Source organism: Ricinus communis, chromosome 5, assembly GCF_019578655.1.
Source record: "Ricinus communis isolate WT05 ecotype wild-type chromosome 5, ASM1957865v1, whole genome shotgun sequence".
Taxonomy (NCBI): Eukaryota; Viridiplantae; Streptophyta; class Magnoliopsida; order Malpighiales; family Euphorbiaceae; genus Ricinus; species Ricinus communis.
The window spans coordinates 1,050,697-1,065,630 of NC_063260.1; the positions used below are offsets into that span (position 1 = coordinate 1,050,697).

Sequence of the window (14,934 nt, forward strand, 5' to 3'; positions counted from 1 at the left end):
AGGGAGTAATAATTCTCATTGTATTCATAGAGAATATAATTCATCTAAAACTTAATTATGAGGTGTAATTCCCAATAAGATGAACACACACTTGATCACTTCAACCAATTCAAATGATAAAAGGAATTAATGAACAAAAAATTAATTTAATTCCAGGAATTTTGATCATATCATAAAACTTTTGTTTCTCTTATTTGAAAGTCTAATTAAAAGGTTATTAAGTTTTAATTTCTGGAGTACTTTTTTTCCATTCGCCTTTTTTTTTTTTCATTAATTCAAGGATTCATTAAGTAAAAGAAATTAACTTGATTTTTACACTTAATGTTAAGTATGAAACTCAGTACAAATTTATTTGTTAAATTAATGCAATTTTTTAATGAGAAATTATAGCTTAATTTGGTTTTAATGTCTAACAAAATTTATTTTTTTGTAAATACTTTTAACTCATTAGAAATCTTATAATAATTGTATTAACCGATTAATTTGATACTAAATTGAACTGCCGAAGTTGTTTTTTTGGATGGCAGTTCCTTTTCTTTTTTAATACAATTCCTTTAATTCTAAAAAAGAGATATTTATACTTGGAAGAAGGTCTAATTTGGCCATTGAACTTGTCGTTAAAGCTCAATTTAATCCTTTTTAACTTTTAAGGCCAATTCAGCATAAAACCCTTCCCAATATAGGGAAACTTGAATAGATAATCATAATTTGAGACTATTTTAATTATTTCGTAAATTGATTTTATATTTTGTATATAAGATAAAAGGATATAATTAATAAAAGAGACTTTTCTCATTAAATGACTTGATGTTTTATGTCGTATGAAACTAATTACTTGGGAATTAGAGAAAATATAATGTTTAAATAAAAATAATACTAATTAAACTTAAATGAACTCATACATTTGCCCTTACTATAGAGATAATATTAATTCTCATACACAAATTTAACATCCAATTCGTTTTGTTTGCCCAATTTTACTTTCTATGGTGTAAACACTTTCATTATATATATATAAAAATTAAATGAAAGAAATAACAAGACTTATATTATGGATAAAATTTGTTTTATTTCCATTATATACATTAAAAAAATATTTTAAAATCTGACCGTTAAATTAATTATTTTAAAAATTTATCTATCAGCTCAATATATATATATATATATATAAAATAATAAGTAATTTTTCTTTCTTTTCACATAAATTATGACCGAAAAGCCAAGTAAACTATACTCTTTACTACTCTCGTCTATAAATATATATTTCTTATTCAAAATTGATAAATTAATAATTTTTTACAAAAGGATCAAAGAATCTTAATTATTATGAGAAGTTTAGGTAGACTCTGTCTACCACGTCATTGGTAGTCAAAACCAATTATATAATGACATATACAATATTATATATTAGTTGTTGCATTTATATTGGTTGGTTTTTAATCATGAGTAGTTATTGAAAATAAATAAACCAGCCAATATAAATATAATACTTAATAAATAATATTACACGTCATTATATAATTTAATTTGTGACGACGTATTAGATTTGATCTATTTAAAAATTTCTCATTATGTATTATATATAGTAAAAGTTAGAAAGAAAAAAGAAAAAGAAGGTAAGAATTGTAAAAGGAGTTAGATTTTGTAGTAGTAAAGTCGGTTATAGAAAAAGAAAGAAAAAGACGAGAGAAGGAGAAAAAGGAAGAGGAGAAAATGGAAGGGGTTTATGCAACAAGGAAGAAGAGTGACGTAAGGGACTGGGGACAACCATCAACCCATGCGCAATTGAGCGGTCCCTTACTTCCTTCTTTTATATTCTCTCCCTTCTTCCCTCTTCTTTCTTTCGTATTCTTCTTCTTCTTCTTCTACAATTCCTTTTTGTCATCTTCTTCTTCAATTTCTTCTGTCTTTATACCTATTAAAAATCGTACCCACTTCGACACCAACTCCATCTTCCTCAGGTAATTTAGTTTTCCACTTTGCATGGATAATTATCTTTCTTCTTCTTCTTCTTTTTCTGAGTTTAGTGCATATAAATCTTTCTAATCAGAATTAGGGTGCAAAAAATTTCTTGTACTCGATAAGGGTTTCTCTTCATTAACCTTAATTAGTTTTTTCTTTTCTCCGGCTGATCACCCCCTCTCTCTCTCACACATTCTTCAAGTGATGAATGGTAGACCATCCTTTCAATTTTGTGAAACTGGACTTAATTTTTCAGCATTATAGTTGGAAAAGTACCTTTCCAAAGAGAAAGGAGTCAAAAAAGAATATTAACACACACAACACACCTGAAGAAGACTAAGAATTTGGTAAAATAAAAAGAAAATTGTTAGAGAGTTGATTTCTTTTGTTATAAAAATAGGTAAACCTTCAAACTCATAATCACACCATTCACCATTCTCATTTATACTTTCAAACAGCACTACTCATCATTACTACTTCATCTCTCTCTCCCTCTCACAGAAAAGCACCAAGTCACTAACACCTTGACAAGAAAATCTCACCCCAATTGATCTTTTCTTTTTTCTTGATAAATCTTGACTGTATCTTTCTGTAAAACACTAGCTATCTATCTTTGACAGAAAACCTTTACCCAAATCTTGATATAAATGGTAGGTTAAAGAGTCATTACCATAACTATAAACGTTTCTTTCCCTTGTTTTTCATTTTTGGGTCAGCATTTTTTAATCTTTACTCTATCAAAGAAACAAAACTAGAAATAAAGAGGAGAGGAGAGGAGGAGAGGAGAGGAGAGTTAGGGCTTAGCTTGGACCAGTTTCTTTGCCATGGAAATTCTCGACAAAGAGACAAGATGTTCAGGACCCGTTTCAGGAATGAGACATAGAGTCTGCAAATGCCTTAAGAGTGCTTTTCTTTTCTCTTTTTAGTTATCTAATCTCTCAATTCTCTTTGCAGTCTTTTTGATCCAATAGAAAAGAAATAAAAAATAAAAGAAAAAACCCTTACATTTTACATGTCTGTCTCTCTTTTTTCCCTCTTCTAATTTTTATCCACCTTTTCTCTTTCGAGCAACGCGTGCTAATTGTGGTGATAACGTCATCTTCTTCTTCCTTTTGTCTTAACTTTCTAAACCCATATATAAATATAAAACACAGTCACTAATCACTGATCTATTTCCATCTCTCCAACACCTCTCTATGCTTATAGCAGCAAGCATTTATTAGCATGGATACATATAACTAGTTACCAAAAAGTTATTTTTGTTTTCTTTATCGTTTTTAAATTTTTGGTAGATGTTAGTTGTGTTTAATTTAATTATATTATAAGGGGCCTTTTTTTTTTTTTTTTTTTCCTCTTTTCTATATATTTATCTATAGCATCATAATGGAAACCCCGTTCTTGATGCATCATTTCTACCATTCACCAACACAAGACAACATCATTAGCACAAACCTCTAGTTGTCCGTTTCTTGAGACTTGCATTTTATAGAGGGCTATGCTCCAACTTCTTCTTGGTTTTTATCACAAATTACCGACTCTCATGATTCAGTTTTTCTTTTTTTAATTAATTTGGCTCCGAATGAAATTTAAAATTAACAGCACAACAGATAATATCAATCGAGTTACGTTAAATTAATTAGTTTTTATTCTTTTTATTCGATGAATAATTTAGAATTGGTTTTTCTTTTTAATAAAACACGCGCTTAATTTCCTTTGTTCCATAAATACACAAGTGTTGCTCACCACCAAATCAGTTGATGATTATTCTTGATAACACTTGTCACCTTTTTGTTTGGAGGGTACTCCATTATTTGTTTTGAAATTCCTTTTCAAAACAATTCTTGCCTTTTCTTCTTTTTTTCCTTCTGTATTCACACATATATTAAATTATATTCATTTCACTTTTGTTATGATTCAAAGATGATGCGTTAAAAAAGAGAGCTTATAAGCTTAGCTTATAGTGGTGGTAATAGTGGTGGTATGGTGTTGAATTTGATGCAGTACCAGCTGTTATGATGGAGCCAATGGAATCGTGTGTCCCACCTGGATTTAGGTTTCATCCAACGGACGAGGAACTTGTTGGGTATTATCTAAGAAAAAAGGTTGCATCTCAAAAGATTGATCTTGATGTTATTAGAGATATTGATCTTTACAGGATTGAGCCATGGGATCTACAAGGTATACCTTTTCAGCTCTTCTTTTATACATTTTTTTTTCTTCTTTAAGCTTTTCTTATTAGGGTTATGTACAGATCACCCAGAATTAATGCGTTCGAGCTTAGATCAATCCTATTAGGGTTTTTAATTTTGGATGTGTATATTTATATATTACTGAGCAAACAGTGGAGAAGTACAAGGTTACACTATTTCACTAGTGTCCTTTAGGTCATGTTTGGCATCAAAGTTTGTTATATATCAAACAGTAGTCTATATGCCATTATGCATATGATTGAAATCAAACTTTTCTTAATGTAATGGACAGATAGATGCGGGATCGGATATGAAGAGCAGAACGAGTGGTATTTCTTTAGCCATAAAGACAAAAAGTACCCAACTGGGACGAGGACTAATCGAGCTACAATGGCTGGATTTTGGAAGGCGACAGGAAGAGATAAAGCAGTGTATGACAAGACAAAACTCATTGGCATGAGGAAAACCCTTGTCTTCTACAAAGGAAGAGCTCCAAATGGGCAGAAAACTGACTGGATTATGCATGAATACAGGCTCGAATCCGACGAAAATGGTCCTCCTCAGGCAAGAATTATTAATCATCATCCTCAATAAAATTTGCTATTAATTAGTTAATCTCTCTTAATTTTCTCTCTCAAATTTGATATATATATGTACTTAAAGTTGAAAAATAAATGATCATCTTCATACTGTTCCAAACACATGTTGAGGAGCTTTGACCTAAACATGGGGAACTTTCTTTTTCTTTTAATCTTTTTCTCTATATGAGAGGCTATAAAAGATGTTTGTTAGGAATCCATTGCTATCAGTTCTTGTATGAAAAGTTCTAAAAGTAACACCTGCCTCCTTCTGCCTTCTCTTTCTTGCTCTCTCTCTAGCTATTTTTCACTAAGGGACAACATAATTAACTCTCCTTGATAAATTCTTCATGGCATCAAAAACCTAACACAACCCATATTCTCAATGGATTAGATTCTTTCTTTCTCTTTTTTACCCCCGCTTTTCAAATTATGAGAAACAAAGCAACTATATGTATAAATTGCTTTCCATGCATTGACCTACTATACATATTATATATGTAGTTTCAAATTCCACTATATATATGTTTGTTTATAAAAAATCACTTCCACCATGCATGTCCAAGTCAAAAGTTACTAGAGTCATTTTAAAGAAGCACAAGCAATAGCTTTCCTGTTCCAATTCCTTTTCTAGTATGGGGCTGTCTCTTTCTGTTTTCTCTCTCTTTGTTCATTTTGTCAAAAGAAATATTCCAATTCTTCCTCTTTATTTCATCAATTATCTTTGACTGCATCCCACTAAATTAACTTCTCCATATCTTTAAACGAACAAAAAGAGAAACCTACAAAAGCCCAAAAGAAAACTACATGCAAAATGAATAAAGAAATGCCACTTTTCTACAGTGAAAAACTTTGAGCTTGTCACCTTCTTTTATATATATAAAGAAACAAAGGGTTAGAAGTAAATCAAAAGAGTAAGAAGATATCATTATTGTTACTTGGCTAATTATCTGTAATCTTTTGATAAAATTATTGCAGGAAGAAGGATGGGTAGTTTGCCGCGCATTCAAGAAGCGAACTACTGGGCAAAACAAGAGCATTGAAGGGTGGGACTCGAGCTATTTCTATGACGAATCAAGTGTTGTTAGCTCAGTTGTGGATCCAATTGATTATATATCAAGACAGCCTCAGAATTTCTTGGCACAGAATTTCTTGTGTAAGCAAGAGATAGAAGCAGATAACTTAAGTTTCATGCATGCTGATAGTTTTGTACAGCTTCCTCAGTTAGAGAGCCCATCTCTGCCATTACTGAAGAGGCCAAGCTCATTATCTTTGATATCGGAGATTAACAATAATAATAATAATGAAAAAGACGAGCAAGCTAGAGGGTGCAGCAGCAACAACAACAACAACATCAACAACAAGAGAGTTACTGATTGGAGAGCTCTTGACAAATTTGTTGCCTCTCAGTTGAGTCAAGAAGATAGATATGATGGTGATGCAGCTTCAAGCTTTGGGGTAGCAGAAAATAATACAGACATGCAACTGCTGTTATTGCAGAGTGGTAGAGATGAAGAAGGGAACAAGTTTAATGGATTCTTAAGTTCAAGCTCTGATTGTGACATTGGAATTTGCATATTTGAGAAATGAATTGAAAGGAAAGAGGGGAGTTGATGAAGAGGTTTTACTTAATTGTTTGTACTACTATAATGTTTGACATATATATATAAATATTCTTGTAAAAATATATGGTTGTGCACGAGTGGAAAATTCTCTGAGTCTCTCCCTGATTGAGAAAATTAATAATAGTACCTAGCTGTTCTTTTCTTTAATAAGAAAGAATGGAGTCTCCTGCACTGAGAGAGAGAGAGAGAGAGAGAGAGACCAAAGGCTAAGCATGCCTTTACTTGGGAAAGGAGATTCAAATTTACGATCATTGATACTTTATGAATTTGGAGGGTACATGTGTTCTTCTTCATGTACTTGATTTATTCTAAATGAATTAAGCAGCAAGCTTAATCCAAGGGGACTTGACCTTAATGATTTTACTTTATGAAAATTACATTCTCTCTATATATCAAATCGTTATATGAATGATATAAGAAGTAATACATGAATTTTATTTTTACAAGCAGGCAAACCATAATCTTAAGTAGAATGGTTTCTTAATAATATATATAGATGTTATTGAATTAATATTATAATATCAACCAGTATTTTTTGACTGTTTTAACTTGAATTTATCCAAATTTGTCTAAATGGCTTAGATATATAATACAAGGTTAATTAATTAAAAAAAGATATTAATATCTTCATTGAGATTCTAGTGTAATATCTAGCTTTCATGAGTAGTTCAACTTAGGATAAAAGAAGAGTAATTCATTTTACTTAAAGAAGCACTGCACACTCAAGTTAAAGAGATTTCCAGTTCAAGCAGGATGACCAAGGGCATCATCAGGACAGACCAAAAATAGTTATATGAAGGGTATAATAATTTACTAATCCAAAATTAAACACAAATTAATAATATTTGCATCTATAGAATTAATGTTGCATTAAAAAAAAAAAGTTAAAACGATCTCAGATATCTCAAACTTTCATCAATAACAATCAGCATAATCTTTTTTACTTGAATATCATTTTAACCATGATATTATATTATAAAGAATTACCTAACTTGCAGTGCAAGATATTAAGGTCTTCCTGTTGCCTATTTTTTATGCATAAAAAGGAAAGTTAATAAGAACTTGTAATAAAACTTCCAAACACAAAAGAAAATATGATATGGCTAGTGGATTTTTATTATATGGATTATTGTTATTATTTTAATTATAAATATTTTTCAATTTAAAAAATTAAAATTACACTTCTTCTTTTTTTCTCAGAAAGAAAATCATATGTTTTTAAGTTAAATCTCACTAATAATGGATTGAATATATAAATTTTTTTGATATGTTACATAATAGAAATTCTTAACATTTTACAATTTTTACTGTGTTTTAAGAATTAATAAAATTTAAAATAGATTAGTACAGTAACCTAAATTAAAATAGATATTCAATATGTTATGCTTTATAATTATTATTAGAATAAAATAAAATAAATTACTTTTATATGAATGGAGATCAGCTTAATGTTAAATATTTATTTATTTGTCTATAGAAAATGATACTACTTTGGTAATCTATTATTTAATATATTAATATATTTACATAAAAATATAATATATTTTAAAAAGGTTATTTTTTTGTTCATAAAATTCAATATATATATATCCCCTCTTTGGCCTCTATAATGATGGGTGCATAATGCTTCACCTGCCTAACTCTCATGCAAGTGATAATACAGAAAACAAGTAATGGTTGGTCTAACCATGCAGGGTAAAAGTAGGTGTAATACATTGGATAAAACAATGCCCAAATCAAATTTAGGAATGTCAATTTCTCTGAATAAATTAATTTGTCCAAATACTCCTTCTCCATTCCTTTCTTTCTCCATCAATTGCAACTTAGAACAAGCTTCAAAGGAAAACTTTCCTCTTTACTTTTTTTTTTCTTTAGTTAAATTCCATACATATGCATTCCAAATATATTTAAATATGTTTAAACCTCATTTTATCCGAATCTATTTCATTCATCAAGATTTAGTCAGCCCTGAATTACACAACGTGATGTAGTTTCTTTTTAATATATATCATGTTTATTATAAAAATGAGAATTATTTATCAATACTAATTAATAAAAATACCCGAACTCGGGACTTTTTAAAATTTTTTACAGCTGATGAGGTTGAGGAGAACAGTTTGACTTTAATGGAGGGTGAAAGTATAAATTCAACATGCGTTCCTAAAACAATACTGAGGAGATAAAGAGAAGAAAGTATTTAGAGGAAGAAGGTGATTTAGAATGAAAATTGAATCATAGTGAAGCATGGGAACATCTTAAGGTGTGGGCTTGGGGTGGGCCAATGGTTTGTCTGGCATGCGTTATCCTGTTGAGCATGCTTTGTCTCTATTTACATTTTTTTCTTTTCTTTTGACTCTCTGTTTAGGGTTTCCTTAGCTTCCCATGTTCTCTTAGTGCCACACATCACTAATAAACCTAATGTTATATTTATAAAAAATAAAAAAATAAATACTGATAACTCCTCCCATTAATTGAGAATAAATACATAAAGAATGAAGTGTAATTTCTAATTTGAATATAAAAAATTAAGAAGTTTTTCTCATTTAAATATATTGTCTGATAAATATTAAATAGTTTTTATTTTATTTGCTTGGTTGAGGTTTGAGCTATTTTATTAAATGATCGGTCCAAAATAACAAATATTAGAAAAGCTTAGACTATAAAGTTTAAGTTAGAGATGTAAACGAGCTTATGAGCCTTTCTCAATGAAATTCTATATATATTCATTTTTTCACATCAACACAATAATTAAGAGTAAAAGTATTAACAGAGTAAAAAAGAGAGCGAAATATAATAGAATGAGATAAAATATATAATGATTATAAATACATTAATAAAATAGAATTTTATTTGTATTAAATAATTTTTTTATAGAGGCCTTATTTTAGGGCATGGTAAGATTTGGGTTTGTATAAGAAAAAAAAGGATTAATTGTGAGAGAAAATAAGGTTAAAGCATTAATTGACAGAAAATGGATTTCAGTATTTCCTGAGACTATAGAAGTATGATGGGAAGCAAATAAGTTTATTTTAAGAGCTGCTTATTTAATTATTTTTACAAAATGCCATTGTTTTAATAATTTATTAATCAATATATTTAATTATATTTACATGAACTAAATAATATATCATGTTAAGATAAAAAGTAATTCTATAAAGTTAATTTTAATTAAATATATAATTTGAATAGAGTAGGAAAAGCGTGAAAATGTAAATATCTAAGAATTTTGAAACTAATTAAAAATAGATTCCACTGGATAGTAAAAATAATTATTTATTAATAATATTTGATTAATTATATAAATTAATGTTAAATATAATATTAATATACAATTTTTTAATATAAAAGACTATTTCAATTAAGAAATAGGCAATCTATTATTTAATGATGAACTTAATAAACTACTAAAATGAAAATTGTTAAATTTATTATTCTTAAGATAAAAGTAATTATTTAAATTTAGTTCTAATTATCTATATGATTTTCAAACAAAAGATAAATAATAAACATTTGGAATTTTAAAAAGAATATTTTATTTTATAATACAATATTTTTATCTTACCAAGTACAATAATAATAAAATATTGATAGTAAGTTAATAATTATAAAAATATATTTATTTATATAATTAATAAACGTATTTATTATAAGACTGTTAAGTATAATAAATTAAAATACGCGCCGAGTACATTTATAATTAATATGATAATATGTATGGTCGGGTAGATTCTGATTCCTTATGAATGGACAAACAGCTGCATTTGTGACATGGCCTTTTCACACACTCAAGTGTGGTCCACTCAATGTCCACGTTAACTTTCTAATTTGGGCCCACCACATACCTTCTTTTCTTTCTTTTTTTATTCTTTCTTTCTTAAGAAACAAATTTCACTATATTTCATGTTTCAGTTTCAATAATCCTTATTATTATTATTATTATTATTATTATTATTATTATTATTATTATTATTATATATGACTTGTTATATTTGTAAATTCCTTAATCAAAGAGTTATTTTTCTTTTAATACAAGGGAGGATAGAAGCCAATGAATAAAACAAAAACGAAATAAACTCAAAATTCACCTCTATGCCAAGTAATTTATATTTGATTAGTTCTAATCAATCTGATAATATCAGGGCGGTTCAATTCAATCATATTCAATGTGAAATCAGCATGTAAGTATAGATTAAATTAATCGATGAATAGTTTTGGTCCTTTTGAAACTAAAGTAAGTAACGATATGATTTTAAATTATATAAATAAAAAAATCAGAGGTTACGCATTATTTTCAGCTCTTAAACATCCAAACAACCGTTGAAAGCATAATTGGCTAGATAGTCGGCTACCTAGTTTCCTTTGATAAGATTAAAAGGAAAAATATGTTGAGTTGTATTCTATGTTCATTATTAAAAAAAGAATCATTTACATTAACCTTAAATCAAAGAAAAAGGAACTATATATACTCTAACACAAATGAAATGAAAAATACTATACTACCCTTATAATAATAGTTGAATTACAGTATTTAACATCCCCCTCAAACTCACGATGCGATAGCAACAAGCATCGAGAGTTTGTCAGACAGAAAACGAAAACGTGAAGAGGTTAAATATTTTGTAAATAAGTCTGCCAGCTGTAAGGAAGAAGAAACAAAAGGCAATGTCAATGTGTCATTCTGAAGGTGATGACAAGTAATATGATAGTCGATTTCGATATGCTTGGTCCGTTCGTGAAAGACCGAATTATGGGCAATCTGAATAGCACTCTTATTATCACAATGTAAGGGAGTCGATTGCCATAGAGAAACACCCATATCATCAAGCAACCATCACAACCAAACAATTTCACAAGTAGTGGAAGCCATAGCGAGATATTTAGCCTCAGTTGAGGATCGAGAAATTACATCCTGCTTCTTACTTTTCCAAGAGATAAGAGAATCACCTAGAAAGATACAAAAACTAGTAGTTGATTCGCGATCAGTAGGATCACCGGCCCAATCAGCATCAGAGTAAGCACATAACTCTAAAGATGAAGTAGATGAAAAAAAAAATTGAAACTGAGTGCCGCAGAGGTATCTCAAAATACGAAGAACAGCAGCCCAATGAACTGTAGTAGGAGAAGTAACAAACTGACTGACAACATAAGCGATATTAGGACGAGTGATAGTAAGATAAACCAGACTTCCAACAACAGTCCGATACAGACTCGGATCTGGCAGTGGAGAACCATCAGAAGTAGAATAACGAGCATTGAACTCAATCGGAGTATCAACAGTCTTATTATCAGAAAGGCGAGCACGCTCAAAAATATCATAAATATACTTAGATTGAGAAAGAAGATACCCTTTTGGAGAGGAAGCAACTTCAATACCCAAGAAGTAATGAAGGGAACCCAAATCTTTCATAGCAAAACAACGAGTCAGTTCGAACTTTAGCAGACTAATCCCAACAACATCATCACTTGTAATAATCATATCATCAACATATAGAGAAAGCAAAATTCGACCAGTCGAAGTACATTTGACAAACAATGCAGAGTCATGGTTGCTAGGATGAAAACCAAGTGAAGTAATCACAGTAGAAAACTTCTCAAACCAGGCGCGAAGAGCCTGTTTGAGACCATAAAGGGCCTTCCTAAGTTTACAAACTTCTCCAGGATGATGATCAAGACTAGGAAGAGGAACTATATAAATTTCTTCGTGAAGGTCGCCATTCAAAAAGGCATTTTTTTAACATCCATTTGAGTTATATCCCAATGACGAGCAGCAGCAACAGCAATAAGAGTTCGAACTGTTGTCATTTTAGCAACAGGAGCAAAAGTCTCCTCATAATCCAGACCATATTCCTGAGAATAACCCTTAGCCACTAGACGAGCTTTATACCTTTCAATAGACCCATCAGACTTAGTTTTAATCTTATAGACCCAGCGAAAACCAATAGTACGTTTACCTGCAGGAAGGGACACTAAATCCCAAGTATGGATTTGATGAAGAGCAGTTAGCTCCTCAGCCATAGCATGCTGCCAAAGTGGATCAAGAATTGCTTCTTTGAAAGATAAAGGCTCAGAAAGACGATGAATATAAGCTAGAAAAGAAGCAAATGAACTCGAATAACATGAATAATCAAAATCAGGTTGTTTAGTAGACTTATGATTTCGTACAGGATAGCGAGGTTCGATAGTATCCACAGTCTCAGGAGATGATATAGTGGAAGAGCCAATAGAGGTGTTAGGAATGCCAGCAGAGGATAGCTCATCAGTATCAATAGCAAAAGGATCAATATGGATAAGATCAGACATAGATATACTGTGAGGACGGTCACAAATTGCAAAATAAGGAATATGTTCAAGAAAAACAACATGACGAGAGACATACAATTTATGACTGACTGGATCAAAATAACAATACCCTTTTTGACCTGCACCATAACCAAGAAAAACACATATAGTAGATCGAGATGTTAACTTACTGCGTTCAACATGAGGAAGAAGAAAAAAACATGTAGAACTAAAGACACGAAGGGAAGAATAATCTGGAGGACGACCATACAATCTTTCATAGAGAGACAAGCCAGAATTATGAGAAATAGAGATTTTGTTAATTAACGATGTTTCAAAAGATAAACCCAACAATAATGAGTGCAATCATCAATAAAAGATACATAATGACGAGAACCTCCTTTTCTAGAAACAGGAGAGGGTCCCCATATATCAGAGTGAATAAGATCAAAAGGAGCAACAAATATAGTAGTGCTTTTAGGAAAGGGCAATGTAGTCAACTTTGCTAGTTTACAACCACTGCAATAAAAAATATCATGAGTTTCTAAATTTCCTAAAGCTCCTGTAGAAGTTAAGAATTGCAAACGAGATACGGAGACATGACCAAGGCGAGAATGCCATAAAAAAATACAGACGAAAAGGACTTAAATGAAAGGATGACAAATTCACACTAGGAACAGCTGCCGCAGTATGAGGAGTTTTGAGCTTATCTAATACATAAAGTCTGCCTTCTCTATGGCCGATCCCAATCACCTCTTGAGAAGTTGGATCCTGAACAGAACAAGTAGAAGAAGAAAAAGAGACTGAGCATCCAGTATCACATATCTGACCAACAGAAGCAAGATTCAAAGCAAGATTAGGAATGTGATAGACATTAGATAAAGATAGAGAAGGTGTTATGACCGAGCCAACACCTTGCAATGGCATAGGTGTACCACTAGCACTTATAACAGGAACTGAAACTTTAGGGGTTAGGGAAGTAAATGATGACAGATTAGGTGACATATGGTTTGAAGCACTAGAATCTAAAATCCAGGAGAAAGAGGATATACCTGAAGGACTAGATGACAAACCTATTTGAGAGGAAGCTAACATGGCATGCGGCTGAGATGAAAGGAACTGCTGAAACTGCTTAATCATTGATGGATCCAAAAGAGGAGGTTGACAATGCATTGTGAGGACGAGGTAGCAGAGGAGGTCCATTGTGGAGAGTGCGTGGTCGATAGGACCACTATTGAGACTGCTGCTGCTTTCCTCTGCTTAATTTCGGACACTGAGATTTCCAATGACCTTTTTGTTTACAGAACCCGCAGTCATCACGAGCAACAGATCCAGATGGTCTGAACTGAGACTTAAAATTTGATCGAGGTGGATGGAGTAGAAGCTGAAGAAACCTCTTTTACAGCCGAAGACTTGAGATGAATTTCTTCAGCTAAAAGCTCACTAACAACAGAGTCTACAGAGAGCAGTGGATGACGATGCAGATTAAACCCGCGAAGTCCCTCAAACTCATCACGAAGGGCCATTAGAATCTGTACCAACCTCTGTTCCTTTCTTCGTGTATTATAAGCCCCAAAAGCTCGTAATTCAGCAGATTTTATGAGAGCCAACTGATCCCACAAATCTGTCATAGCATCATAAAACTCTTGAATACTCATATTTTTCTGCTGAAGGGCACGAATGTCAGATTCCAACTGGTACTATTTTGCAAAATTAGAATGTGTGTGCAGTCTAGCTAGGTGATCCCAAACCTCTTTACCTTTTTCATATTTTGCTAACTGGGTACCTATCGAATGCTTGACAGAGTTATTGATCCAAGTAATGATTTTTGAATTATCCACCTCCCATTTGTCTAATAATGCCACATAGTTAGTCACCGTGCCATCTTGAGGCTTAACAGAAGTACCTGAAACATATCCCCACTTTTGTTTACCTTTTAGAAAGTTTTTCATCATATAACTCCAATATGCATAATTTTTACCATATAATTGAACACTAACTGCTTGAAGCGAATCATCTCTAACTTCAGCCATAACGGAAAGGAAAAAAAATCTAACAGAAATCAACAATGATCAATTACTCAAAGAGGTCAACGAATTGCCAATATTACCAATCTCTCTAATGTTTAATAATCTGCTGCAAATCCCTAAATCAAATATGTATCCAAGCAATTGTTTCTACATAATGATCCCACAATATAAATTCCCAATTAACAATAAATCCAAATCCCATTTTCAGTCTCTTTCTCCCTTTTTTTCTTTTTTTAGTTAAATCCCTAGAGTGACAACCATCAATTTGCGA

At 31.1% G+C, this 14,934-nt stretch overlaps 1 protein-coding gene across 2 annotated transcripts; it reads left to right on the forward strand.

Moving 5' to 3' along the window:
* Window positions 1-1,390: 1,390 nt before the first annotated feature.
* Window positions 1,391-6,693, forward strand: LOC8258343 (NAC domain-containing protein 37). Of its 2 annotated transcripts, none has more exons than XM_002531471.4 (4): window positions 1,391-1,961; window positions 3,964-4,140; window positions 4,444-4,715; window positions 5,708-6,693. In XM_002531471.4, exons 2-4 carry the CDS (start codon window positions 3,975-3,977, stop codon window positions 6,317-6,319), a joined length of 1,050 nt encoding a protein of 349 aa, XP_002531517.1. In that variant the 5' UTR covers window positions 1,391-1,961; window positions 3,964-3,974; the 3' UTR covers window positions 6,320-6,693. The 2 variants fall into 2 exon arrangements, with proteins under 2 accessions (XP_002531517.1, XP_048229595.1); XM_048373638.1 differs by lacking the exon at window positions 1,391-1,961 and adding an exon at window positions 2,702-2,865.
* The last annotated feature ends 8,241 nt before the right edge of the window (window positions 6,694-14,934 follow it).

Bases quoted from the DNA above. Each gene is read 5' to 3' on its own strand.
- LOC8258343 (XM_048373638.1), top strand. From the start codon at position 2,787: ATGGAAATTCTCGACAAAGAGACAAGATGTTCAGGACCCGTTTCAGGA. The intron at 2,866-3,963 runs GTGCTTTTCTTT...AATTTGATGCAG, and splicing joins AGTCTGCAAATGCCTTAAGA to TACCAGCTGTTATGATGGAG. The intron at 4,716-5,707 runs GCAAGAATTATT...AAATTATTGCAG, and splicing joins ACGAAAATGGTCCTCCTCAG to GAAGAAGGATGGGTAGTTTG.